The 25511-nt window shown below is 36.5% G+C and overlaps 3 protein-coding genes and 1 pseudogene across 7 annotated transcripts; 2 read left to right on the top strand and 2 right to left on the bottom strand.

Moving 5' to 3' along the window:
- Positions 1–525: 525 nt before the first annotated feature.
- LOC147557485 (uncharacterized) lies at positions 526–3494 on the top strand. The gene is made up of 4 exons (XM_086658329.1): positions 526–672; positions 1417–1515; positions 1688–3184; positions 3281–3494. The coding sequence occupies exon 3, from the start codon at positions 1702–1704 to the stop codon at positions 3130–3132; it is 1431 nt and encodes a 476-aa protein (XP_086514455.1). The 5' UTR covers positions 526–672; positions 1417–1515; positions 1688–1701; the 3' UTR covers positions 3133–3184; positions 3281–3494.
- On the top strand, positions 3407–8171 carry LOC147557486 (uncharacterized). Its single transcript, XM_086658330.1, has 9 exons — positions 3407–4183; positions 4302–4383; positions 5353–5435; positions 5682–5784; positions 5893–6049; positions 6627–6755; positions 6900–6986; positions 7555–7599; positions 7748–8171. Exons 1-9 carry the CDS (start codon positions 4078–4080, stop codon positions 7943–7945), a joined length of 990 nt encoding a protein of 329 aa, XP_086514456.1. The 5' UTR covers positions 3407–4077; the 3' UTR covers positions 7946–8171.
- Positions 8172–9393: 1222 nt separating this feature from the next.
- Positions 9394–12018, bottom strand: LOC147557487 (4-hydroxy-tetrahydrodipicolinate reductase 2, chloroplastic-like; annotated as a pseudogene). Its single transcript, XR_015234135.1, has 6 exons — positions 11406–12018; positions 10739–10872; positions 10417–10641; positions 10277–10341; positions 9759–9846; positions 9394–9674 (listed from the first exon to the last, which is right to left on the bottom strand). The product of XR_015234135.1 is annotated as a 4-hydroxy-tetrahydrodipicolinate reductase 2, chloroplastic-like (transcript).
- Positions 12019–14493: 2475 nt separating this feature from the next.
- LOC147557488 (6,7-dimethyl-8-ribityllumazine synthase, chloroplastic-like) lies at positions 14494–19095 on the bottom strand. 4 transcript variants are annotated; one of them, XM_086658331.1, is made up of 9 exons: positions 18891–19095; positions 17671–17868; positions 17476–17597; positions 16961–17056; positions 16683–16778; positions 16115–16193; positions 15449–15495; positions 14925–14984; positions 14494–14795 (listed from the first exon to the last, which is right to left on the bottom strand). In XM_086658331.1, exons 2-9 carry the CDS (start codon positions 17822–17824, stop codon positions 14754–14756), a joined length of 696 nt encoding a protein of 231 aa, XP_086514457.1. In that variant the 5' UTR covers positions 17825–17868; positions 18891–19095; the 3' UTR covers positions 14494–14753. The 4 variants fall into 4 exon arrangements, with proteins under 4 accessions (XP_086514457.1, XP_086514458.1, XP_086514460.1 ...); XM_086658332.1 differs by having other exon boundaries at positions 18954–18992; XM_086658334.1 differs by lacking the exon at positions 18891–19095 and adding an exon at positions 18315–18452.
- Between the last annotated feature and the right edge of the window lie 6416 nt (positions 19096–25511).

The following is a 25511-nucleotide window of genomic DNA, read 5'->3' on the forward strand; positions in this document are numbered from 1 at the left end:
CTATGTCGAAGGACCGACCGCTAACCGACCGGTACGAGTGACCGAATAGGTTGACCGACCAAACTGTCCTCATTTTTAGAAGTTGGCCGTTGAATTTTATAGACATATGAATATATGATGATCGTTGGCTATAGTCATATAGTCCTCTAGAAGACCAAATATTAGTGCATGACTTAATTATATCTTGTCAAATGATGATCGACTGTTTTTTTCTTTTTTATATTTACTTTTGATTTCTTGGCTAAACATCGTCATTTGTAAGTAATTTTGTTTGTGGTAATAAAAATAAAGTTCTGAATTAAGTACATTTATTGGAAAGTCCGGACCGAGACCGTCCGGTGTCCGACTGGACCGGTAAAATAAACGGTCTTGGACGGTCAATGGACAAAGAATTCTTGAGAGTGACCGTCCGAGTCCGCCCGAGTAAATAGGTGGTCACCAAAAGTTTATGTCCGAGTCGACCGGTTCGATGAAGTTAGAGTCCGATACCGACCGGTCCGGACCGATTCCCACCCCCACTATCGACCTCTCCTCGCTCATCTTCCATTTTCTTTTTGAAAAGTCTTCTTTCTCACGATATTCTCTGGCTCCCTCGCTCATCTTCCATTTTCGTTTTGAAAAGTCTTCTCTCTGCTCATCTCCACTCAACCCCATCTATCTCTCTCATAGCAGGTATACGTCTCTCTCTCCCTCTCTCTCATAGCAGGTATCTCTAAATCGAGTTAGGGATTTTATTTAGGTTGACGATGATGATTATTCATGGCGATTTAGGGTTTTGATTTCTCTCTCTATCTCAATCTAGAGAGAGAAGTCAATACCTTTCTTTCTTTCTATCTCTGTGTTTATGTAAGTGATTTAGGGTTTTGATTTCTCTCTCTATCTCAATATAGAGAGAGAAATCAAAACCTCTCTTTCTTTCTATCTCTGTGTTTATGTAAGTGATTTAGGGTTTTTGATTTGTCTCTCTATCTCTATCTCTATCTCTGTGATTGATGATGATTATTTACGGTGATTTTAATCCAAACCCGATTTAGGGGTTTTTATGTAAGAGAAATCCAAACCTGATTTAGGGTTTTTTTGCTAATTAAATTCTTCAAGTTGGATGTGCAGATATTTAGCTGAAGTTTGAGAACTTTGTACTGATACTGTCTCCCTCATTTAACTGTGTTAGTAATAAGTTTAAGTTCAAGGTGGGGTTTTGCTTTTAGTACCACTTTTCTTATGTTCTTTCCAAAGCTCAAATGTTGCGAAATCAGTATTGTTGTTACCACAGATTGCAAGTGAAGTGTTTAGGGTCAAATTCTTTAAGAATTATAATTTTTTATGTGATTTCACTATGAATTTTGATTTAAGCTTTCCGGCATGTGTGGCTTGGTGTGAAATCATTTTGGGTTATCTGTTTTTGGTCTCATGCAGATTCTCTCTTCCCCTCTCAAAGTCGATTTGATATACGTAAGATCTACCACTTGATTTGTATCGTATACCGTAAGCCTATTTGTATATATCTTCCTCAAGGCAAGCTTCTTCTCCATCTCTTTTACTACATCAATTTGTATCTTTTTCTTGAAACATTTATTTGTAGCTATTTACCACACTAAACCCACTTCCTTTCAATTCATTTTCGGATATCTGATTTTGTAAATAATTTTTTTTCTGTTTAATAATAGTGCTTTCTCTGATTGTTTAGGTTTTGATCATGAAATGAATATCACTGCTACAAATAAATTGGCTTGTGGATCTTCTGTTTTACAAATTACACCTGGGAAAGAATCCATGGGAGAGGATTCAATAGATAAAACCATCACCACCACTACCCCAATAACAACACCTCCAGTTCAGGCCTCAATTTCACCAGAGATACAATGTGGGTCATCAATGGCTTCAACTACAGCTTCTTGCTTTGGTGCTGGTCATGTTCTTTCTGGTATCACTGACAAGAGAAAATGTAGGCCAAGAGGGGTACTCACAGTAGGAGAAGACTTAGGATTGTCATCAAAAGCTAGGGTTTCTAATAAAGGTTCTGATGATGATGATGATGGAAATTTTCTCAATACTTCTTTGCTCTCCACCCCTAGCAAAGCTTCAATGTGTTGGCTCTTGTCCCCTTGCAAAGAGGAGGAAGATCAGAGGGATATCCCTCAAAATGGGTCACCTCCTGAACTTAGGAGATCAATAAGCCCTAGCTATTTCCATTATCTTTCGTCACCTTCCTCTGCTCATGGATTTCTTTCTGATGATTGCAATTACAGTGAACCTAGCTGTCAAAATAGGAGGGTTGTTGGTGCTTCACCACCACCTTTACGAAACAGACCCGATGATAATTTGGGTTCTTGTTTCTCCCCATCTTCTTCTGTTTCTACTATGTCTCGAAGCAAGGTTTCCATGTTAAAAGAAGATAGAGGACATCGTTACGATTTTATCAACGAGAATTCTCCACTATCCATGGGTTCTTTGGGTAGTCATAATGCAATTTGTACACCTGAATCAGACTCAAGCTCAGGTAGACGCTTGAGGTTTTCTTGGATGAGGAGTGCAATTGATGATCAATGCGAACTTCATACAAAGGCAGAAGTTTTACCTAATGCAAGTTTATTCCCTCGGAGCAGATCGCCAAGGTGGGATCCAGCTGATGTTTTGCCCTTGCCTGAATTGAGTTTCCAGTTCAATTTATCAACTTCACCTTCCAATCTCAGTGACCGAACTGAACTTCATAAAACAAAGAGAGGTTTGGGGATATCGGGTTCTAGCTTTGGGAACTCATCACAGTCCCAGACAAGGATATCTTGGAGAGAAGGGCTCATTAGTCGCATTTTCGATGATGAGTTGGATTGCTGCAGATGGCTATCAGATGAAGAGGAAGAAATTGGTGTCTCTGGTACTAATCAATTTTGTTCAGATTTCAATCATAAACTTGATATGAATGTTGGTGATGATTCATATGTTGATAGTGCTCCTATATGTCCTGAATTTGTTTCCGAGGAACCTGGTATTAGAATGAAAACAGAATCAAATTCTTCTCCTCAGATACCTCGTTCTTGCGCAGAATCCATAAGTACAGAGGGAGGAGGCCTGATTGATTCGAGGGATTCAGATTGGAATATGTGCTACAAAAACCATTTGTTTCGGGTATAGATTCAGTTCGTTCTACTCACGTTTCGGGTATAGATTCAGTTCGTATTTTCAGGTATTTTATCGAAGTTAAAATAATTAAAGAGTTATAATTTTTATACTTGACTATGAATTTTGGTGTGAAAAATCAATTCGATTTATTTTTATACAGGAGCCTCTCTCGAAGTTATCTCTCTTATGCAGGTTCCCTCTTCCTCTCTCGAAGTCGATTTGATCTCCGTAAGATCTACAGTTGATTTGTATCGTATACCCTAAGTCTATTTGTATCTTCCTCAAGGTTAACTTCCTATCCGTCCCTTTTACTACATCAATTTGTATCTTTCTCTTACTATATCGATATGTAGCTATATACCACATTAAACCCACTTCCTTTGAATTCATTTTGGGTGATCTGATTTTGGAAATAGTGGGTTTCTGTTCAGTAACAGAAATTTCTCTCATATTGTAAATTAGGTTTTCTCAATTTGTAGCAATGTACTCTACTAAACCTACGACTGAAATCTTTTGTAGCTATGAACATACCCAAATCCACTTTGGTTGAACTCATGGTAAATAGGCGTTTAAATATATCACAACGGCACTAAGGAACTGTCGGTTTTGGTTTTGTTCCATTTTGACTACAATTCATCTTTTTAGGTATTTTACGATGTTATAATAACTTAGCTTTCTTTTTGTCATAACTATAAGTTGCCTCTTAGCATTTTTTTTTCCGTTCAAGTGGTAGAACATAATTCTAAAAGGAGGTGCATTAGTTTGTATCTGTAAAACTATATGAGAAAGATTTGAATGCTTAACTTATGTGTACGAATTTCCCCCAATAACGAATGTTAAGAGCGAATCCCAAATGTGTCTTTAGCTTTCTTCGACTAAAGGATGGGTTAAACGCAGTAATCTAGAGAGAGAGAGAGAGAGATAGAGAGAGAGAGAGAGAGAGAGTAGAAGAAAAGAATGGCGATGGAGCTTCTAAAGCTTCCCCTATCCCGGTCTTCTTCTGCTGCTGCTGCTGCAACATTTTCTTTCTTCTCCAAATCACCAACAACTTCAACTCTACCCAGTAATTCCTCTCTCTCTCTCTCTCTCTCTCTCTCTCTCTCTCTATCTATCTAACTTTACACTTTACATGTATTTTGTTAACATATTTTGATTGATTAGTTTTGTTATGAATTTCTCAGGCAAGTGGTACAATACCCATATTCGGTTTCCAGTTAGAACTTATGCTGTTTCCAAGTTTGGGAAAGCTCAGCTTCAAAAGAAGTAGGTTTTTTTTTTCATTTGTCATAATTAGGGTCCAAAATCTCTTCTTTTTTGTTCTTCAACTTATACTATTTGCCAATTAGGGTTGTTAACCTTCAGCTACATTTGGTTTTGTTGTATTACAAGTTGGTTACTTTTTACCAGTTTATGAAAAGAAAATGCTTCCTTTATGTCTATTTTGTAAGTATACGAAAACTTGAGAATTATACATCAATAGCCTGTTCTAACGTATGCCCTAAGACTTGTTAAAATTTGTTCTTAAATAGTTCAAATTTAAGTTGAAATTAAAGAGCAAAAGCTTAGCATATTAAGATCAGAGGAAAAGCCATGATTTTGGATCAGGCCACTCAATGTAAAGAGTTCTCGACGTTTCAATCTTACTCTTTATGTATAGAAACCTAACTTATCTTATATAACCCTTGTTCCTGCCTATATGCCCGCGTGAAATTGTCCCACCGAGTTCCCGAGTCTAGGGTTAGCCCGAGTGACTCTCTTCATAGTGTAGGTTTGTTTATGAAAAGATCACATCATTCTGAATCCTCCATTCTTAAATTTTTCACTGTATCTTTGTAGAGTTGTAGAATCATGTGATTGCTTCTGTGAATGAACTAACAACCCTTGGATTATTTCTATATGGTCTCTATAAGTAGGTCTAAGCAAACTGAGTTTTTTGGGTGGAATTATTAGTTTTTGTTTATGAAATAACTCCAAGTTATTACTCAAGAAGGAAAACTTTGTATGCAAGCTAATAGAAAATTTGACAAAGTTAGCTTGGTCTATTTTTTATCCGGAAAACAATAAACGGCATGCTTAATCTTCCTCGAAATCATTGATCAGTTACAACTTTTTTCACTTCAGCTCAAAATTTTTTAGTCATGATATTGCAGTAAGCTGAAGGCAACCTTTACGAGCTTGGAAGTGGTACTTTACATTTTTTACTTATCATCGTACACATCTTCTATGTTTCAGGAGAAAGAGACTAGATGAAGTTTGTCTTGAACGGTTTCAGCAATACAGTCGAACCTATATACAGTCGTGGATTCTACGGGTGAGTTGTGTCCCCTCTCGACCTGCAAGTTGCTTCCCTTTTTATCTGTTTTCGTAAGGAGGAAAAAGGATTCATGTGAGATTTTATAAATCCTAAGGTCCGTGCATTCAAGAGGTATATGTTGCTCTAAATGTACAGACACCGGTGAGCTTTCGAGTCATTTTATTATTGCATAACCTATTGATGCACCAATACTGGAAATTTGTTCCTGTTAATTATTGTGGGCCTTCTAACCCAAACCCAATTTCAGGCAAAGTAATTGTCGATGGAAGAGTTGTAAACAAGGCTGGAACACCTGTATCTGATAAAGCAGTTGTTGAGATAAACGCTGAAATCCCGAAATATGTATGTAGGTGATGACTCTTCAGAATCTACTAGTTTAGCAGCTCAAATTTTTCATATTGCTTCTGTGACAAACCTGGGAAGTCATGCATATTACCTGATTCATGCTTCTAAACCAGGGAAGGATACAAGTTGGAAGCAGCTATTGAACAACTAAGTGTTGATGTCGCTGGAAAAGTAGCTCTAGATTCAGGGTTGTCAACTGGAGGATTTACTGATTGCTTGCTTCAATATGGAGCATCATTTGTTTATGGAGTTGATGTAGGATATGGACAGGTATTTTACATCTCGTGCTATGAGATTTCATTTTAAAGATTCTTTTAAAATGTGTAAAAAGAAAAAAAAAAAAAGGATAAAAGTGTGGTTTTTTCAACTTGGAGTTGTGTTTCATGGAGGTAGACTCACAACCTCTCACATGTTGGGTTTAGCTGTACTGATGCCAGTACGAGGGGTCCGTCCAGAATTAACGGAGTGCGATTACCTTTTTCAAACACTAAATCTGGAAGTCAATAAATGCAGAAGGATGTCTACTGGACCATACCTGAGCACATAAATCTTATACTACAGTTAGCTGCAACTTTTTTTAGTTTCGCGTGGTAACTTAAAATAATTGAAAAATGGAGTTGAAACTTGATTAAGTAATATAAATATAACCTTATATTGCTATCTATTTATTTGCATAGTGTCGTTTTACATTGTATGCTCTAAGCTCTTCCTAGTTTCAGACGTTTCATATCTTTGCAACTCTAGATCTAATTTCGTCTTTGCCATCTTCTGGTTGTTGTACAAAATATTTGGTCGTCTTTTTGTAGTTATTATAAATTTATATAACAGACAACCTTTTCTTTACCAGGTGGCGGATATAATCCGTCGAGATGAACGTGTCTCTGTCATAGAGAGGACAAATTTGAGATATCTTTCTGAACTCCCACAGAAAGTGGACTTGGTGACATTGGACCTTTCATTTATCTCCATACTCCTGGTATACTTTGATGTAGTGTGACATGACTGCAGTGTTGAAAGTAAATGTATAGTATGCTGCAATGTCATCTCGTAATTTTGCCTCATTTCTTGCTCGTTGCCAAGTTTATTAGTAATTCAGGTTTTAATTCTTTTGTTAATAAAGGTGATGCCTGCCGTCATCAAAGTCATGAAAGATGAAGCCACATTAGTTACGCTCGTTAAACCTCAATTTGAAGCTCGCAAATCCCAGGTGTGTAATTTTGCTGAAATTCCTTCATCGTTCATAATTCTTGTTTTGCGTTAATCTCCTTTCATATGAATGTTATTTTGTTAAATTTTCCTTTGTTTTCTTTGTCGAGCTTACAAGTTTGCAACCATAAAGTCCGACAGTTTTTCGAGGTTAACCCTATTATTTAACCAAATCATGGTTGTTTGTGAAGTTGATGCTCTACAAGAAAGAAGATTATGCAAAAGAGACGTATAAATATACCTTATAGAACATCCTGTATAATTTCATAGTGGCAATCAAGTACTGGTTGAGTATAACTTGGCTGAGTTTGCGATAAGAAGGAGGAAACATGTACAGTCTACCAACTCCCGCATTTCCTTTTCTGTAAAAGTTACATGCTTTAGGAGCTTATATACTTTAAGGCCGAGCCATTTTCTAGACTAATGTAGTTAGAGGAGTCCTGCACTTGTAGGAGATATCAAAGCTTAGACTAGACGGCAGACGCTAAGTATTCATAAACTTCCTAAAATTTTTGTAATTTTATTCTTACCCCTACGCCCTTATATATTTTGTTTGTTTGCTTTTGTAGGTGGGGAGCGGCGCTATAGTTAGAGATCCTCTAGTCCACAAAGAGGTTTGTATTCTCCTGTTCTTATATCAGTTTTGAAACAGCTCAAGAGAAGTGTTCATCTTTTGCTTTACCTTTTCTCTTTAACGAAAAAACGTAACGATAACCTCCATATATTTTACATATTCAAATCCAACCTTCCTTCATGTTGTAGGTTCTTGAGAGAATAATTGCGGGTGTTGAGAATTTTGGGTTCTCCAGCAAAGGTTGGATTGAGTCTCCCCTAAAGGGTGCCGAGGGAAACACAGAATTCCTGGTTTGCTTTCATAGAACATCTGAGAAGCCGGCGGCAGATAATCAATGTTCTTCTGATAAAGAAGAAAACGTCAGCTTGGAAACTGCACGCTGTTAACTTTCTAGTTGCATACGTAAAATAGAAATAGGTTGAAAATTGCTCAGTGTGAACGACAATATGTTCTCTATCAAGTTATATTTATTTGCATTTTTTTTTGTTTTGGGGCCGGGGGATTATTCCTTTAAGATGTTCATATTTTGAGATTTGATATCTTCCTAATCAAAATATAAGAGGTTGTTCTATTAAAACACACAATAATTGAAGTTATTAGCATTTCTATGAAGTTCTCTTTTCTTACTAGATGAAATTACACTGCTTATTACAACAATGGTACAAGAAGAAGAACTGAGTGTGGATTCTTAGACCAACATAGCCAAAAAGGCTAGGGGTGTGAAAAAATAGACCGAACCAATCAAACCAAACCTATCCAAACCGGTCCAGTCGGTTTTTAAACCAAACCAAACACCGAGTGGTTTGGTACGGTTGTCGATTTCTATAAACCAACTGGCTTGGTTCGGTAAGTGGATGTAATTTTTAAGAACCATTAAAACCAAACCGAACCAGTCAAGTTAAATTAATAATATATATATATATATATATATATATATATATAATTATATACATTATTTTTTCTAAAATGTATCTACATATCTCTATAATTTCATACAAATACATATGTTTCATCAAGTTCTACCCATACAAAACAACAACACTACTACAATATAATGTTACTAGCTACTATAAAATATTTCGGTCGGTGGCCTGCACATGTCTTCAATGTTTCAAATGTTTTTTCGATGTATTATATTAATTTGATTGTTTCTCTTGGTTTTTAAGCAGTGTTGTCTTTATTTTATATGTCAATGTATGAAGAAAGCTATTCGATTTGCCGATTTTCATGGAGAACAAATTATTTTTATAGATGATTTGGTATCCAGTGGTATCCAAACCGCTTATGATGGTTTGGTTAGTAACCGAACCAAACTCTGAGTGGTTTGGTAACGGTTTGAAAAAGCACTAACCAAACCATGAGTGGTTTGGTAACGGTTTGAAAAAGCACTAACCAAACTCTGTTCGTTGGTTCGTTATCCAGTATTTTGACTCGGTTAATAAGATTCAAAAGGTTTATCGATCCCGGTGCAAATTCATAAGAAAGGCCAAATTTGACTTTACACAAATACTGAGGCCATATTTTCCAATCAGTCACAAATCGAAGGCCAAATTGAAATTAACCCTTTATAGAACAATAATACTCTTATAGGACAACTCTTTCCTGCATTAGGTATAGAAAGAACATAAGCACAACGCAATCTCCTTCCATGATCATTTGCGGTCTTGCAAACTTGTACACAATGTATAAAAACTAAACAAAAAGGTACGACCTCCTTTTGAGTGGAGTACGATAGACTGACACAGACGATAGTCCACGGCAGTACTATTGGATATTTAGGAAAGAAAAAACTACCTGAATACACTTAAGAAGCAAAAGATGAATAGACATCATATCAAAACAAAAGAATTTCCCGAGTAAAGAGAGGAGTGGTTATAATGTGACCTCATAAAGTGGATAATATGATTCTCCTACACGAAAAACATATGACATCGTCGTACATTTTTGATCAAACCATAGCCCTAACTGCAAAAATGCCTTGTACCTCCTCAAAATCAAATGAACTGTTACAACAAATAGAACATGCGAGCACTACTGAATGTATAATCATCGCATGTTACCCTCCCCCAAGACGTCAATCATGTTATATATGCGCTTTTCCTCCTTGGACTTCACCTGCTCAGGAAAACCAAATAAAACTAAGAAATTTCATTAGAACACCATCCCGGGACAACGAGATGGCACAGAGGAGTTACCGACCTTCTTTGCCAGGAAAATGGTAGCATCAATAGTACCCTCAGCATAGATTGACCTCCCACAAACATTATGCTGAAACTCGAACGATACCCTGCACCAATATAAGATGCTGCTTTTATTGAATATCCAAAATTATTACTCCCTCTGTCCCAATTAAGAGTCCCGTATTCCTTTTTCGTCTGTCCCAAATTAAGAGTCTCATTCCTCTTTTATCATATAAAATCCATAGATTTTCCAATTATACCCGTGTTGACAATATATAACGTATTTATTACTTAATTAAAACAATTCGTATTTTGGTAATCTTTTAGAAAGAGATGAGAATAATTTGTGTTTATGGAAACTAATCTTATATATAGTACTAATTCTTTTTAATTCTAGAAAACATGTTAAAAATTAATGTGGGTAAAAATGGAAAAGTAAAAGTTGTGAAAAAAAGTTACGTTTTTAAAATGGGACTCTTAATTTGGGACGGAGGGAGTACAATACACTTCAGTCGAAGTGGTAAAAGAATTACGTACGTTTGATCAGGTGATGTAAGATGATACATATGAAATGCATGTCCTGAATAGTAGCATACATGTAGCTTTTTAGTGTCCATAGAAAACTATCTACTCATTAACGAATATCGATGAATCAGTCTTGTTAATGATCAGGAAACCTGAGTTGAACATAAGTTCCTGTTTTGGCAAATTTGTGCATCGTGCTTCACGATTATGGGCATGCTAAGACAAGACGTAAAATGGGTTGACGGTACCAAAGAAGGCAGGGAAAACGGGAAAATGAGAAAGATACCCTTAAAACAACCTACCTGTAAAGAATAGCCCGAGAAAGCTCCAGGAAATTGCTCTGCCATGATCTCCATGGCTGCAATGAACGCAACAACCTACCAGCCCAATATATAGCACATGTTATGCAAAATCATGAAAACAGAACAAAGAAGACATTTCGGTTGAATGAGAGAAAGGCCAAGGTTCAACTACCTGCTTTCCCATCTATGGAGAGATCACAGCATATACTTTTGATTCCTCCACGGTCTTGTACAACTTATCTCTGTCTCCGCCAGTAGTTCCCATCACAAAGGGAACTCCAACTTTGCTATATAGATCCGCATTACCTAAAATCAAAGAGTACTTAAAAAGAACGGAAGACAACAAATAAAACTCAGCACCTTAATCATTGTATATAAGATACAAATGACCAACTAATGTATTAGACAGTCTCTCCCGTAAGACGTTATTCGTCCTGCACAGGTTTTGAACAATTTACAATGTCAAAATGTCTCCAAGGATACGACAATATTACCTTGCCAAAGTAAGCACTAGGTGGGCAATTTAGAATCTCATGTGACGATCCATAGAGGTTCCATGCCTCTTCATAAACGCAATTACTTAAAATGTAGTTTCCAATTCATACTAAGAACTGGTGAAACCATCACCCTCTTCCAACTAGAAGATCCCGATTAAGTGAATATTTGTAGTCGGAAATGTATTCTTTATAGATCTAACATCGAGTAGGTGAGTATTGTAGTTGGTGTGAACTTGTAAAATAATGGATGGTGAAGGCTATGAATAAGAGAGGGAACTACGCTCAAGTTTGGAGTTCAAGTACATTATATAATATACTACATGTTTATATAAGAAGCAATACCATTGACAGCATCAGGGATGGTAAAATCTACAACAATCATGTCAGGGTATTGTTTATACAAGGAGGCAAGAACGGTTTCTCTATCCGAAGGACCGTGGACGTGAATATCCTGACCATCAACACTGACAATTTGACCATCCTCCGATTGGCAACCAAATGATGCAGGAACCGTATATGAATTGCACATATTTTGATGCGATCCATTGAGAAATTTCAGTAAAATACAGTGTAGGCATGCCACACGCCTACGGCACCAAGAATCCCGTCAAGCGAGTTAAGTGAGACGTTCTTTAAATGTGGCATGAATACTTTGTATGTTTAATTCCACAAACTCAAGTTCAAATACACTATTTTTGACTTGATTGCCCACGGAAAACTCGTAGTATGGAAAAACCTACTGTACGAAGAGTACATTATATCCTATGTGTGGGCTATCCAAGGCGTATGCAAATAGTACTTAAATGTATATATATATAGTTCCTAACACCGAAGGATTGACTCGACGATCAGAAGTGCTGCGATACCCTCGTCACCTGTCATATGAAATGGAAACACGACATATAATGCTTTGAAATAACAAAACTTGCTAAATGATAACAAATTCCAACAGTTTTTAGTGTATGTTGTTTTCATGGCCAAACTAGATGAAGGAAGCCATTTTACTGCCTACCTTAGGGTGATGAACAAATAAAAGTAGAATGTGTAACAAAAGAAACAAAATTATGTAAACTATTTGTTTCTTAGGGTGGTTTCTAGAACCTAGGGTTTTAAAGATTTCATTAATGGAGAAAGAAAGAGTTTAGAGAGAGAGATAAGTTGGAGATTTGAAGAATCAAATACCTGAAACAGAAGAGAATTGACGTTGAGGAATATTGTGAATCTCGTTTTTCTGAACAACAGGTTGAAAATCTATAGGGTTTTAGAGCAATAGAGATAGAGAGTGAGAGAACTATTATTCGTTTTTCCCTTCTGACAATAGTTATGAAAATAAGTTTTTAACCCCTCAACTATTGGAATTGAGCTTATACCCCATTCAGATAACATTTTCCGTTACTGTTCTGTTAGGATGAAATTTTTGTGACCAAAATATCCCGTCCCGGTTCAAATTATAGATAACTGGGTTCTTATCACCTATAAATCTCCATATTTGCTTTTACCTATGTATTATAAAATGGAAATGTTTTGCCGCTGCTACTGTCTTTCAGTTTGGAACGTATCCACTTCTCTTAGTAAAGGTGTAAGCAAGATACTATTAGATCTGAAAAGCTCCTTGATAAGATATCTGACACATAAAAAATTTTGGTTTACGAATTTGAATCTGATAAGTTTATTGAATATCGGATGATATAATTCATTGTAATAGATCTTGTGTTTATAACCTATGTCAATATAGGATGGTATAATTGTAGTAGTACTTGGCCTAAGGCCATTCATCATAAAGTGATTTCTTCCATGAACCCAGAGAAAATTACTTGTTCTTCAACAAAAAAAAAAGAGAAAATTACTTGTTTAGTCTTCTAGGAGAAGGTTCTTAATGTGATGATTTGTGATTATGCACTCTTAACATATACAAAATATCTGAGGCCCGAGAAAGCAACGGGGGATCGTGAGTGTGCCAGAGGAACACCTGCATAGACATGCATTTCATATGTATCATCTTACACACCTGATCAAAGATATGTATTATTTTTGCCACTTCGATTGAAGTGTATTTTGGAATTTTTGATATTCAATAAAAGCAGTATCTTAGAATACTTATTTCTATTCTACTAAATTTCGATAAAGGAAGTACTCGGACTGATAGTTATCAGATTTCTATTTATCTTTTTCTGTTAAGATTAACTCCACAAAAGATAGATATTGACATAGATTATAAACTGTTAGAGTGTGTGAGAGATTGTTAGACATATAGTCCCACATGGGTTAGAGGTGGAATGTCGCTCTCTTATGTAGCCTATATAAAGGCCTCAATGTGTAAGCCTTTCTCTCTTTCTCGAGCCCAAGTGGGTCTATAAGCTTTTATCTCTTTCTCAAACCCAAGCAGGACTAGCTATCAATGCTTCTCTCCTTTTCAAGCCCAAGTGGGCAAAACTACCAAGTTTCTATATCATCTTTCTCTCAAGCAACAGAACAAACACATCAAAGCAACAACAACATTTGTAGCGAAAGAAATTCAAACGTTATCAAGGCGACGTCTACACTAACTCGTGGTCTTCCATACTTGCAAGTATCATTAGTTTGAGGGGGAGTATTATGGAGGAAATCAAATCACAATGAAGTACAAGTAAATAACAAAAGTTGTTCTGCATTTTAATGTTTGTTTTTAGATAATATAGTAATGTGTAAGGTATTTATGGTAGCAAATCTGCTTAGCAATGTCCTGATAAGTACATTAGTTTGAGGAAAAGTGATAGTGTATGTGAGAAATTGTTAGACATGTAGTCCCATATGGGTTAGAGATGAAGTGTCACTCTCTTATTTAACCTATATAAAGGCCTCAATGTGAATAAATTTAGATACTCAATTAACACTTTCTCCATATTTTTTCCACATGTTAGAGATTGTTAGCATATAGTCTCACATGGGTTAGAGGTGGAATGTCACTCTCTTATGTAGCCTATACAAAGGCCTCAATGTGTAAAATAATATGGAGACAATATTGATTATCTAAACTTACACAATGAGGCCTTTATTTAGACTACAAGAGAGTGACATTCTAGCTTTAACCCCATGTGGGACTACATGTCTAACAATCTCACACACACTAACATAAACAAAAGATCTATTACAAATCAATGAACTTGCTGGATTTAAATTCATATACCAGAATTTTCTATTTGTCAGGATATCTTAAGGCATATCAAGGAGCTTGTTAGGTCCTATAGTCTATTGTTTACACCTTTACTGAGAGAAGTGGACAAGTTCCAAACTGAAACACCATAACCAGAGTATTGGTTGTACAAAAGCATTACCATTTTATAATACCAACTGATTTCTTATGTTAACCTTTTTGGCATCTGGTTTGACTATAGAAACAATGAAAATTGTCCATAGAAACTATCTAGTAGGAAGATGTATAGACTAACAATGACCACGCAATTATTCTCTGAATTTTATTCAATAACAACAAGCGACAAATGAGAAAACGTGTAAACAAAATCTACATAGACTTTTATTACAAAGAGAAGGGTGAAAACCATTGCAGCTAAGTCTGCAATAAATCGAACTCTATATGGTTAACTTAAACTTCAAAATGTTCCCTCAACAAACATAAATAACAACAAAAAAGTAAAAGAGAAAATGCGACACCGCTTTTGAATGTATCAATGGAATATTGGTGAGCCGGAACTACTCCTTGAGATGATGTTCAAACAATGATGCCATTTCAATCTGCATCAAAATTACATAAAACCGGATCACTAACTACAAGCATTGTAAATTCATACTACTGTTATACTAAAGGATAGAGAGAAGACATCATGATGCCTCCTGGTACATGAAGTATTAGAATCGACTTACAGCAGTCAGTGCAGCTTCAGCTCCTTTGTTTCCAACTTTACCACCAGCTCGATTCAAAGCCTACACATAATGATTACAGAATAAGAGTTGCCTTCATATGGAAAGAGATGAGTCAGACATGTTAAAAAAGTTGGACTCATCAGAAAAATTGAATGACGAAGAAGTATATGGCCTTTTTATTAACAATTTTCAACCTGGACTAGCCGAGCTGACTTTCTAGAAAAGTCTAAGCCAATTAGACTTTTGTCAAACCAGCACTGAGGTTCCGCCACAACTCTAAACCCCTCTATTTTATATTTTGGACGCGATGTATCTTAGATCTAACGCATCTTCGACTGACCATAGTATCCTTCCGTATTTGGTATTCAAAGAAAAGACATTCAATAATATATAAGTATATATAATGTGGGCCTCCTTCCTATGTCGCCTTGCCCCACTAATTTTAGACTCCATCGGAGCCACATTTTTATCCCGGCAGCCTTGCATTGGAGAACCCAAATATTACAAAAAAGTTGTAAAATTACCTGATCCATGTCTTCAGTTGTCAGAACACCAAAGACGCATGGCACTCCTGAAAAATGAACAACAGACTTGCTTTAATTTATTTTTCATATTCCAGTAAATTTTGTTCTTAAAAGTATCCAAATAAATAAGAGAGATAAACTGGAAAATGAACCTAAGGTTCCCAACTAGATGATAGTTTCAGCGTATGCAATCACAAAACTACATCCGTAGTTTCTTTCAAGCAGCACATCCAACAACTCCAACTCTCTGAGTATCAACTAAGCGAGCTTTTAGTAGTGTTAAGGGATGCACTTCTCCAGGCGGAAACCAACTTTACATGGTAAGTGAGAATACTGGTTGTGCAGAACATTTTAAATAGACTATGCTACACTAGTTATAGAACCCCATTATTTTCCCACTTCATATACCAATTGTGTTTTTTTCTTTATGGTATGCTAGCTACAGACACTAAAGCATTTCGGCCCCATTAGATGAATGCAGTCTGACTATGGGACATTATAATGTCAGACACCGAAGAACATACAGTTTCCATTGAGTTCAACACACTAGTGCAACCAAACTCTTAAACTAGAACTGGAAAGTGGAAAGGACATGTTGAAGAGAATTATACAGAGCAAACTGGAATTGAACCGAGTTAAGTACGAGAGTGAGAGAGAGAGACCAACCTGAATTTAAGCCTGCAGATAGTACCCCCGATGCAACTGAATTAGCAACAGCGTCATAGTGAGAAGTATCACCCCTTACCTACAGATAAAAAATAGTTATTTGTTAGAACAGCGGCACTGCGGCAGCAAGCATGAAATCAACCGACCAACTAAAAAATGGCCTACATTAAACCATCAATACTTCACTATATAACAATGATTAAATCTGAGATGGGATAGTTCATAGTGTTTCTTATAAGTTCCAAAAGTAAACTGGTCGGAAGTTTGGCTGATACAGTGAGAGCTAACGCAGTATCTTTTCTTGTCTAATATTCCGCTAGAAAAACTATTAATTGGTAATAAAAATACATGGAATCCAACAAGTAAAGTTTATTGTTAATTAGAAGAGAATTGGTGGCAAAGAAGATGCCATGAAATTGCATTGCCAGGTGCTTGTTGTAACTGATGGATGGCAAACATGTTACCAAGCAATAGCAACAACTAACAATATGAGTTTGGGTTGTGCAGGGACTCTAGGAGGTTCAAAAACTAACATTAAAGGAAAGATGTTTGTGAAGAGGAGTTATACCACAGCTCCAATACATATAATTGCTTGATATTTTCCTAATTTTCCAAGTCTTTCTGCAACCAAAGGAATTTCAAAGCTTCCAGGAACCCAGACAACCTGAAGAAAGTAAGTGAAGACAATTTATCATGGTAATGCAAGAAATCTCTACAAGCTTGAAGCAACCGCGTCAAAGAAGAAAAAAAAAACTTGCTTTCCGTAACACATGATGCATCAAACTCTTGAAAGCTCAGTAAGAGTAGATACACTAAACCATGTTCAGTTTTAGAGAGCTAACATACATCAATGTTTTCATCTTTAACTGAGTATCTCTTGAAGGCATCCAATGCTCCCTCCAGTAGTAACCTTGTAATGACCTTGTTAAACCTTGCCACAACCTAACACACGAATAAATTACAATTAGGATACCAAGAAGGAAGAAACCACAAGACTAAATATCATCTTATGTGATTTTTAATTTGAAACTGTAATACTATCTCAATAAAGTGGATGAGTCGCTTCAACCAAATGATAAAATGGAAAGGTAATTCAAAAATTAAGACATGAAAATCCAAGTACTTTTCTGTAGAAAAACGGTATTAGATGATATATAGTAACAGGGAAATTTTGAACTTGATTTCCTTATAAAATAATGGAACTTTAAGAACATCAGCTTTCGAGCATTAAAAGAAAATGAAAAATCACTAAAGAACATGTCCAAAATAAGCTTCTACATGGCATGTACGAAGAAGAGATTCTCTTAAGTAGATTTAGGGGTTGGAGCCTTGGAGGTGAAAGTTGAGGTAGAAATACTTACGATAGCAAAGCGATGCCCCTCTGCTTTGGTGAGGGATCCGACCAGATGTCGAACTGCAGCTGTTTTGGCGAAAGATGAACGATCATCTTCCTTCCATACGTTGGAGTTGAACTTCATGGAATCTAATAAGAAACTGAGGGTTAAAGAAACTATATAAAAGAAAAAATAAAGCAATCGTATATGAACTCTACTAACCTCGATGTGAAATTGAAGCAAAGGAAGTGAGTGGTTTGGACGCATATGAGCAGCGAGTTTGCTGATGACTGGCTAAGTTTAACCGCCTAGGTGAGAACTGTTGTTGCTGCGGAAGAAGCAGTTTGGTGGCAGAAGCAGCATCAATGGAAGCCATCTCTTTTTAATCTTTCTCTACTTATCTCTCGTAGCAACCTTTCACTGAAAACAAAAATAAAACATTAACATTTCCAGAATTAATTTTATTTTTGTATTAATCAAATCAGTAGCATTGTTAAAAAATTAGAAAAGAAAAGGAAATTCAGAAAATAAGCTGTGTCAAATTTCGGAAATTTTGATTATATAACTTTCTGATTGAAGAAACATTAGGGGAATTATTGATTATATGAACACAATTCACTGAAAAAATTCAGGGAAAGCAATCTAGGTATAATACGTCTTTTTGCAATGTGGGCAACCCATCAAGAACATCATATAAGTAAGTATATTTTGTGAATGTGTAAATACTTTTTTTTTTATTTAGATCCGCAAACTGAAGTTTAAACACACTATTTCACTCGATTGTTCACGGAAAACCCATAGTATGGAAAATCCATTGTAAGCAAGACCAGGGGCGGAACCAGGATTTCAAGTTGAGGGGGACTAACCACCAACTTGAAGTTAGTATATTCTTTTGTAAAGAAGTTACTATGAACTTATCTTTTACTTAAGATGCATCAACTACTTGCAAAACTAAAATCTAAAAGCATTGTTAATTTTCCAATTAAAAATTTAAAATGGTTCACAAATGAGATTTCGAAATAGTTATTCTCCTACATACCATGAGCAATTAATTGAGCCAGTTTCCAAAAAGAAATCTAGAAAGTACAAATTACATAAACTAAGTAAAAAAAGTCAAAACTAATAAAGAGAAATATTTTTAGTAATGTGGTAGATTTCTACTAGACAAATTATCAAACACTTTATGTGCATAAGTACATAGACAAAATTGTGTAAACTATGTGTCTCTTATACAACCAATTAATTGAATTGTGAGCTTTTTCAAATGGAGCAACTAAAAAAAGTTAGGTTTTGAGATGATTATTAGAAAATGGAATGTTATTGGGATGTCTAATTATCTTTGAGATGCCAAGTACAACAAGTTAAAGAGTTGTAAAGACAAAAAAATGAAGAATCTTTTTAGAGAGAGAAAGTGAAGAAAGATTGAACAAGAGAAATTCGACCTGAAACTCCGAAGAAGAAGAAGAAGAAGAAGAAGAAGGAAGCTGAGGACGATCGGGGAATACCAAAGAGTGAGGAGAAGTTGGAGTTTTAGGGATTAAGAGCAACTCCAATGTGGGGCTCGGGCTCCCAATTTTGGGAGCCCCTGAATTTTGGGAGCCCGGGGCTTAGAGCAACTCCAACGTTGGGCTCCCAAGAGGGGCTCCCAAATCCAAAATATGCACATGTGTGGTGTATGTGTGTGAGGGTTGTGTTTTAAATTTTGGCTCTAATATATTAAATTTCAAATTTTTTAAAAAATGGGGGGGAATTTGAATTTCAAATTTTAAAATTTTGGGGGGAATTTGAATTTCAAATTTTAAAATTTTGGGGGGAATTTGAATTTCGAATTTTCCAAAAAATTTGGGGGGAATTTGAATTTCGATTTTTTTTTACTTTTTGTTCACCTATAAATACAATCACTTATCCATTAAGTTTTCTACATCTTGTTTCTATATTCTCTACATTTTCCTTCTACATTCTTTCCATCTTCTCTCTCCCTTCAATGAATGATAATTTTGAGTTAACAAATATGATCATTCAACAAGAGTTGGAAGATAGGGAAGAAGATGAATTTTTATTTGGATTGTATCTATCAGAGTTACAGGAAAGGGAAAGGGATCAACGACCACGTTCCCGTCATGTTGGTTCTGTTCCGGGTCATCGTACGATAAATCGTAACAGGAAAGATGGTCATGAACGACTGATGCGTGACTATTTTGTTGAGAATCCAATTTATGATGCTGCTACATTCCGAAATCGATATCGCATGAGTCGTGATTTATTTCTTCACATCCTCAATACGTTGGTTGCTCATAATCACTATTTTGCACAAGAGCCAGACGCCTTCGGCAAAATGGGTTTATCGCCACATCAAAAGATAACTGCGGCTATGAGAATGCTTGCTTATGCCACACCAGCAGATGCAATTGACGAATACCTTCGACTTGGAAAGACGACTACAATCGATTCACTACGACAATTTGTATCAACGATCGTCAATGTGTTTGGTCCTCGTTACTTAAGGTCTCCTAATGAATCTGATATTTGTAGGCTTTTAACACTTGGTGAAAAGCAAGGATTTCCTGGAATGCTCGGTAGTATAGATTGTATGCATTGGCGATGGAAAAATTGTCCGACCTCATGGCACGGACCGTATACTGGCCATTGCCACAATCCAACAGTCATACTAGAAGCTGTTGCATCGTCGGATCTTTGGATTTGGCATGCATTTTTTGGGTTGCCTGGATCATTGAATGACATCAATGTGTTGGAGCGTTCTCCGGTGTTCGATGCAATTGCCACAGGTAAGGCTCCAACTGTTAATTTTGAGATTAATGGTAAGCATTATGATACGGGTTATTATCTCGCTGATGGGATATATCCACAATGGGGTTGTTTTGTTAAAAGCATACAAAAATTGTTTACTCCACAAGAACAATATTTTACGAGACGTCAAGAATCGGTAAGAAAAGATGTTGAACGAGCCTTTGGTGTATTGCAAGCTCGATTTGCTATCATCCGAGAACCGGCACGTCTTTGGGATGTAGAAACACTAGGTGATATCATGAAGGCATGTATTATATTGCATAACATGATAATCGAAGATGAAGGACCTAATGCGACTAATGATTTTGACGGAAGTATTCCAGAAGAAGTGGTTGTTGGGGGAAATGAAGAAATGTTTAATCGTCTTGGTCGAGTGACAAGCAAAGATTTGCATACACGATTAAGGGCAGATCTTGTACAACACGTGTGGAATACTAAAGATCGCAACGACTAAACGGAACTATTTCCGTTATTATGTATTTCGATTATGTGTTTGTAGGGAGTTATTATGTATTTCGATTATGTGTTTGTAGGGAGTTATTATGTATTTCGATTATGTGTTTGTAGGGAGTTATTATGTATTTCGATTATGTGTTTGTAGGGAGTTATTATGTATTTCGATTATGTGTTTGTAGGGAGTTATTATGTATTTCGATTATGTATTTGGTTTTCAATCAATGAAGTGCTATTTAAAAAAAATACATAAATTCCGGGTTTAATAAAAAACAACTAAAATTCATACATAACCAAAACAACTAAAATTCAAACATAATCAAAACAAAAAACAAAGTCATACATAATCAAATCAACTAAAATTCATAGATTTTTCTTTTGCCAATTTGAGATCAACATCCTATGAAGAGCAAGTTGTTCGGGAGTCATGTTCGAAGTATCTTTGCCCGCCAAGTCTATCCCCATTTGCCACACTTTAGCGTCTACTTTTTTTTCTTCAATGGCTAATTCTTTTTCTTTCATTTCTAATTGTTTGTTTTGAAGTAGTCGATTTTCTTTTTGCGAAATAATGGCTTCATTGATAAGTATATCTCTACTATCTTGTTTCTCCATTTTCTCTTTCCAAAATTCAAGCACCGCGGAAATTTCACTACCTTTGGATTTATCTCTAGCCTCCTTGCTTGCTTTTCTTCCAAGTGGTCTTTGTTGGGTTATTGAGGGAGATCCTTCGTCTTGGTCAAAAGAATTTTTTCTTTTGTGTGACGAAGATTGAGATAAATTTAATGACCATTTGGGATGGTCTTTCAAAATTGTATAACAATGTTCGAACCTAAAATCTTTGTTGCCGTTTTGTTTAAACATCGCCTTTGCGGATTTTATCTACAAAAATAAAATTTTAAAATTTCAAATATGTGTTAAAAATAAATCATAATGTTGTCAAAATGTAAAATAAGAGTAATTACCCGATCATTATCATTTTCTCCGCTTTTTGGGTTCCTTTGCAACAATGCCAAATACCCACAAAACTTCGCGCATTGCTTGTTAATTTCGCCCCAACGACATTTAAGACCTTTTGGTACACGATTTTGATTTGTACGTTCGTTGAAGTGTTCGGTAATTTTGCTCCAAAAAGTACCCCCTCTTTGATCATTACCAATAATCGCATCGGTGGCAATATGCAAATAAGCATGAACGAGCAAAATATCATCATCATTAGTATAACGCTTATTAGAAACCGACGACATTGGTGTTTCATTACAATCAAGACTTTCTTCGACCCTTTCTTCGAACCCATCATTGGATAAATTAACTTCATCGACATAATTGAAATCGGAGTTCAACATTTCCACATAGCCTAAATTATGTAAATTGGCATTTGGATCCATTGAAAAAAAAATTAATAGAGAGAGAGGAGATGAAAATATGAAATAGATAGAGAGAGAGGAGATGAAAATATGAAATAGATAGAGAGAGAGATAAAATAGAGAGAGAGAAGGAGCATATGAAAAAAATTGGGGTGGATCCCCTTTTAAAGGGGATCCACCCCAATATTCCCGTTGGGAGCTCCCAACTAGCCATTGGGAGTTCCCAACGGGAAGATTATTGGGGCTGGGAGCCCCCAGCCCGGACTCCCAGCCCCACCGGGAGCCCAGCCCCTGGGCTCCCGGGTTGGAGTGGTGAGGCTGGGGGCTGGGGCTCCCAAATTCAAATTGGGAGCCCCAGCCCTATGCACGTTGGAGCTGCTCTAAGAGTTGGATGATTGATTTGGAAGGAAAGCTCCTTCCCTTTTTATATAGTACTACTACTTTCAACTGAAGTAAGAAGATTTAAGGTTGGTTCTATAAGCGCCCTAGTTATTGTTATTGGCGCACCTTTAGGAACAAAATTCAGAGGCAATTGGGGCGTGAAAAGAAATTACACCATTTAATTATCATTTGTAATGCACAACCACCCACCCTGGCGTGACTCATGCTGCATATTTAAAAAAACGATGGTGAGTCAACAGTTGGTAGCCCAAGTGGTTCCAAGGTGTTGACATAAACTCCAGAAATCCCTGGAGGTCTCAGGTTCGAATCACTAGAGAAGGTGGAATCTTTGGTTATTTGATTTGAGATTATTAGGGTGTAAATAATGTAGTTGGGCTTAAGGCCATTGTCATGTTGGGCTATAGGCCCGGTTCCTGTTTCAGTTTGAGTGGGCAGTTATTGACGTATCACATCTTTGATGTATCAATGCCAAATGTAACGACATACGTAGATCGTAGTCGACTTCCAAAAAAAAAAAAGATTATTTCCCTAATGGCCCCCTACTTTGTGACCAGCTTCCCGCCTGGCCCCCTACTTTGTGACCAGCTTCCCGCCTGGCCCCCTACTTTACAAGAAATACCCATATGGCCCCCTTCCGTTATAACACCGTCACTCTCTCTCCTCCATCATGTTTTCTCTCTCTGCCAACTCACGCCACATCATCTGTTACGCCACCTCATCACCTTCTCCTGCAGAGGTCGCCGGCAGGCCAAATTTCCAGCCGGCGACCTTCAATTTTTTTCTCTCTCTCTCTAAAAAAAAAATATATTTTTTTTTTAAATTTCCTCTCACATCTCTCTCTCTCTAAACTCCGGCGAAGGGGGTTTCCCTTCGCCGGAGCTGTTCGTGATGAACAGACCTGGTCTGTTGATCACGAACAGATCTGGTGTTCGTGATGAACAGACCAGGTCTGTTCATCACGAACAGCTCCGGCGAAGGGAAACCCCCTTCGCCGGAGTTTAGAGAGAGAGAGAGAGATGTGAGAAGAAATAAAAAAAAAATTATTTTTTAAAGAGAGAGAGAAAAAATTGAAGGTCGCCGGCCGGAAATTTGGCTGGCCGGCGACCTCTGTCGGAGAAGGTGATGAGGTGGCGTAATAGATGATGTGGCGTGACTTGGCAGAGAGAGAAAACATGATGGAGGAGAGAGAGTGACGGTGTTATAACGGAAGGGGGCCATATGGGTATTTATTGTAAAGTAGGGGGCCAGGCGGGAAGCTGGTCACAAAGTAGGGGGCCATTAGGGAAATAACCCAAAAAAAATGATGGTGCTATGTTTGCCCACCCTTTAGCAGGGCACACATATAAATTCATTTTCTTTTTGCTTCTTTTATATCTCAGCCTTTAGAAAATGAAGGGTTGAGAAGTTGTTTAACTTAAAACACCCTAAAACTTATCTCGGTTGAAGGGTTAGATCATCTCCACTGCAAAACTGTCTTTCGTCCTAACGTTTATTAAGATTCTCATTTTGAAGTGACAAAATAGAAATCCTCTTATTTTGTGCATGTCAAATGTAAATTTCTAAAGTTGTTCAGTTGACTGATGTGACATGATAAGCTTTTTTTTTTTTTTTTTTTTTTTTTGTTGAACTTTCAGATTTATATAAATTTAAGAGCCATTACAAGAGAGTAACATATTATTACAGTAAAACCTAATAATAATATACGGAACATTGCGCCAAGTCTTGGGTGAATTTTTTTTTCTCGTCCATTTGGCTAATTTGTCGGCTTGAACGTTGAGATTCCTGTTGGTGTAATGGAAGCGCACTGTTTCAAACCTGTGTTTCATTTCATGGATTTTTTTAATATGCATTTTTGATTGCCACTGTATTTCATGAGATTTATCTGATATGTTATTGATAATATTTAGATTGTCACTTTCAATAATGATATTATGGTAGTTTTGAGATTCATCCCATATGAGGCTATTATGGACTGCTATCGCTTCACTTTCTTCGCTTGTTCTACATCTAACTATAGAGGTGTGAGCAGCTATAAACCTCGATTCTGAGTTGTGGACAATGAGACTAAGACCAACAATTGATTGGTTATTAATATAAGATGCATCAACATTTATTTTAAGGCAGTTAGGAGGAGGATGCTGCCATTTGGTTTGATGTTTTTGGTTAGTAAGTTTAGTTATATTCTTGAGTTCAGGAAATGTAATGATCATATTTCTTACTGTTTCTAGTTTGTTGATTTCATATTGAAAGCAGTGGTCACATCGCGTTTTCCAGATAATCCATAAGATCGTTGCAAAGTGAATGTTGTTCGAAGTTTTGTTTTGATTTGGTGTTGTCTGCCAGGAGAAGATCCACTCCGTGATTGAGTTGATGTTTCCTGCAATGATATTAAAATGGAACCAAATATTTCTAGCTAGAGAGCAATGTAGCAAGGCATGCTCAATAGTTTCAATATCATCACAGTTCGGGCAGTTAACATTGTTATCAATATATTTTCCTATTTTATTTCTCACTGGTAGTGCTTTGGTGCAAATTTTCCACAGGAATAGTTGAATGCGAGGTACAGTGAGGATATGCCAAATAAAATTCCAGTCATAGTTGTTCGAGAGAGGGGTGTTAAGACTATTATTAAGGTAATTGTACATAGATTTAACCGTGAAATTCCCAGATTTAGTAACCGTCCATTTTCTTTGATCTTTTCCATTATTGATAAGCGGATTAGATTTGATTAAGTTGACCGTAGCTTCTTCAAAGGTGGAATTGAGTTTTTCTTCATTCCATTTGTTGTTGTCAATGAGATTTGATACTTTGGTGTAATCCGAGGTGTTATTCTTGTGATCAGGGATTTGATTTTCAGGGATCCAGTTATCTTTCCATATGTCAATGTCTTCTCCATTATGAACTTCCCATGTAGTTAGATCATGATTCACACTAAAATGTTTGCTGATAGTTTTCCAGTTCCAAGAGTGTGAGGCTTTGGCCGGTCCCGGAGTTTCCCTGTGTGGGTAGTATTTGGCTTTAAGAAATTTGACCCAC

This window comes from Eschscholzia californica, unplaced genomic scaffold, assembly GCF_041429995.1.
Source record: "Eschscholzia californica isolate CP2 unplaced genomic scaffold, dmEscCali1.0.p SCAF_2, whole genome shotgun sequence".
Lineage (NCBI taxonomy): Eukaryota > Viridiplantae > Streptophyta > Magnoliopsida > Ranunculales > Papaveraceae > Eschscholzia > Eschscholzia californica.

What these genes read in the sequence shown, in the direction of transcription:
- LOC147557485 (XM_086658329.1), top strand. Translation starts at nt 1,702, where the DNA reads ATGAATATCACTGCTACAAATAAATTGGCTTGTGGATCTTCTGTTTTA.
- LOC147557486 (XM_086658330.1), top strand. Translation starts at nt 4,078, where the DNA reads ATGGCGATGGAGCTTCTAAAGCTTCCCCTATCCCGGTCTTCTTCTGCT. An exon ending in CATTTATCTCCATACTCCTG is followed by an intron (nt 6,756 to 6,899) that starts GTATACTTTGAT and finishes TTGTTAATAAAG; the next exon opens with GTGATGCCTGCCGTCATCAA. An exon ending in TTGAAGCTCGCAAATCCCAG is followed by an intron (nt 6,987 to 7,554) that starts GTGTGTAATTTT and finishes TTGCTTTTGTAG; the next exon opens with GTGGGGAGCGGCGCTATAGT.
- LOC147557488 (XM_086658331.1), bottom strand. Translation starts at nt 17,824, where the DNA reads ATGGCTTCCATTGATGCTGCTTCTGCCACCAAACTGCTTCTTCCGCAG. An exon ending in AGGGGCATCGCTTTGCTATC is followed by an intron (nt 17,057 to 17,475) that starts GTAAGTATTTCT and finishes TTCGTGTGTTAG; the next exon opens with GTTGTGGCAAGGTTTAACAA. An exon ending in CTGAAGCTGCACTGACTGCT is followed by an intron (nt 14,796 to 14,924) that starts GTAAGTCGATTC and finishes ATTTTGATGCAG; the next exon opens with ATTGAAATGGCATCATTGTT.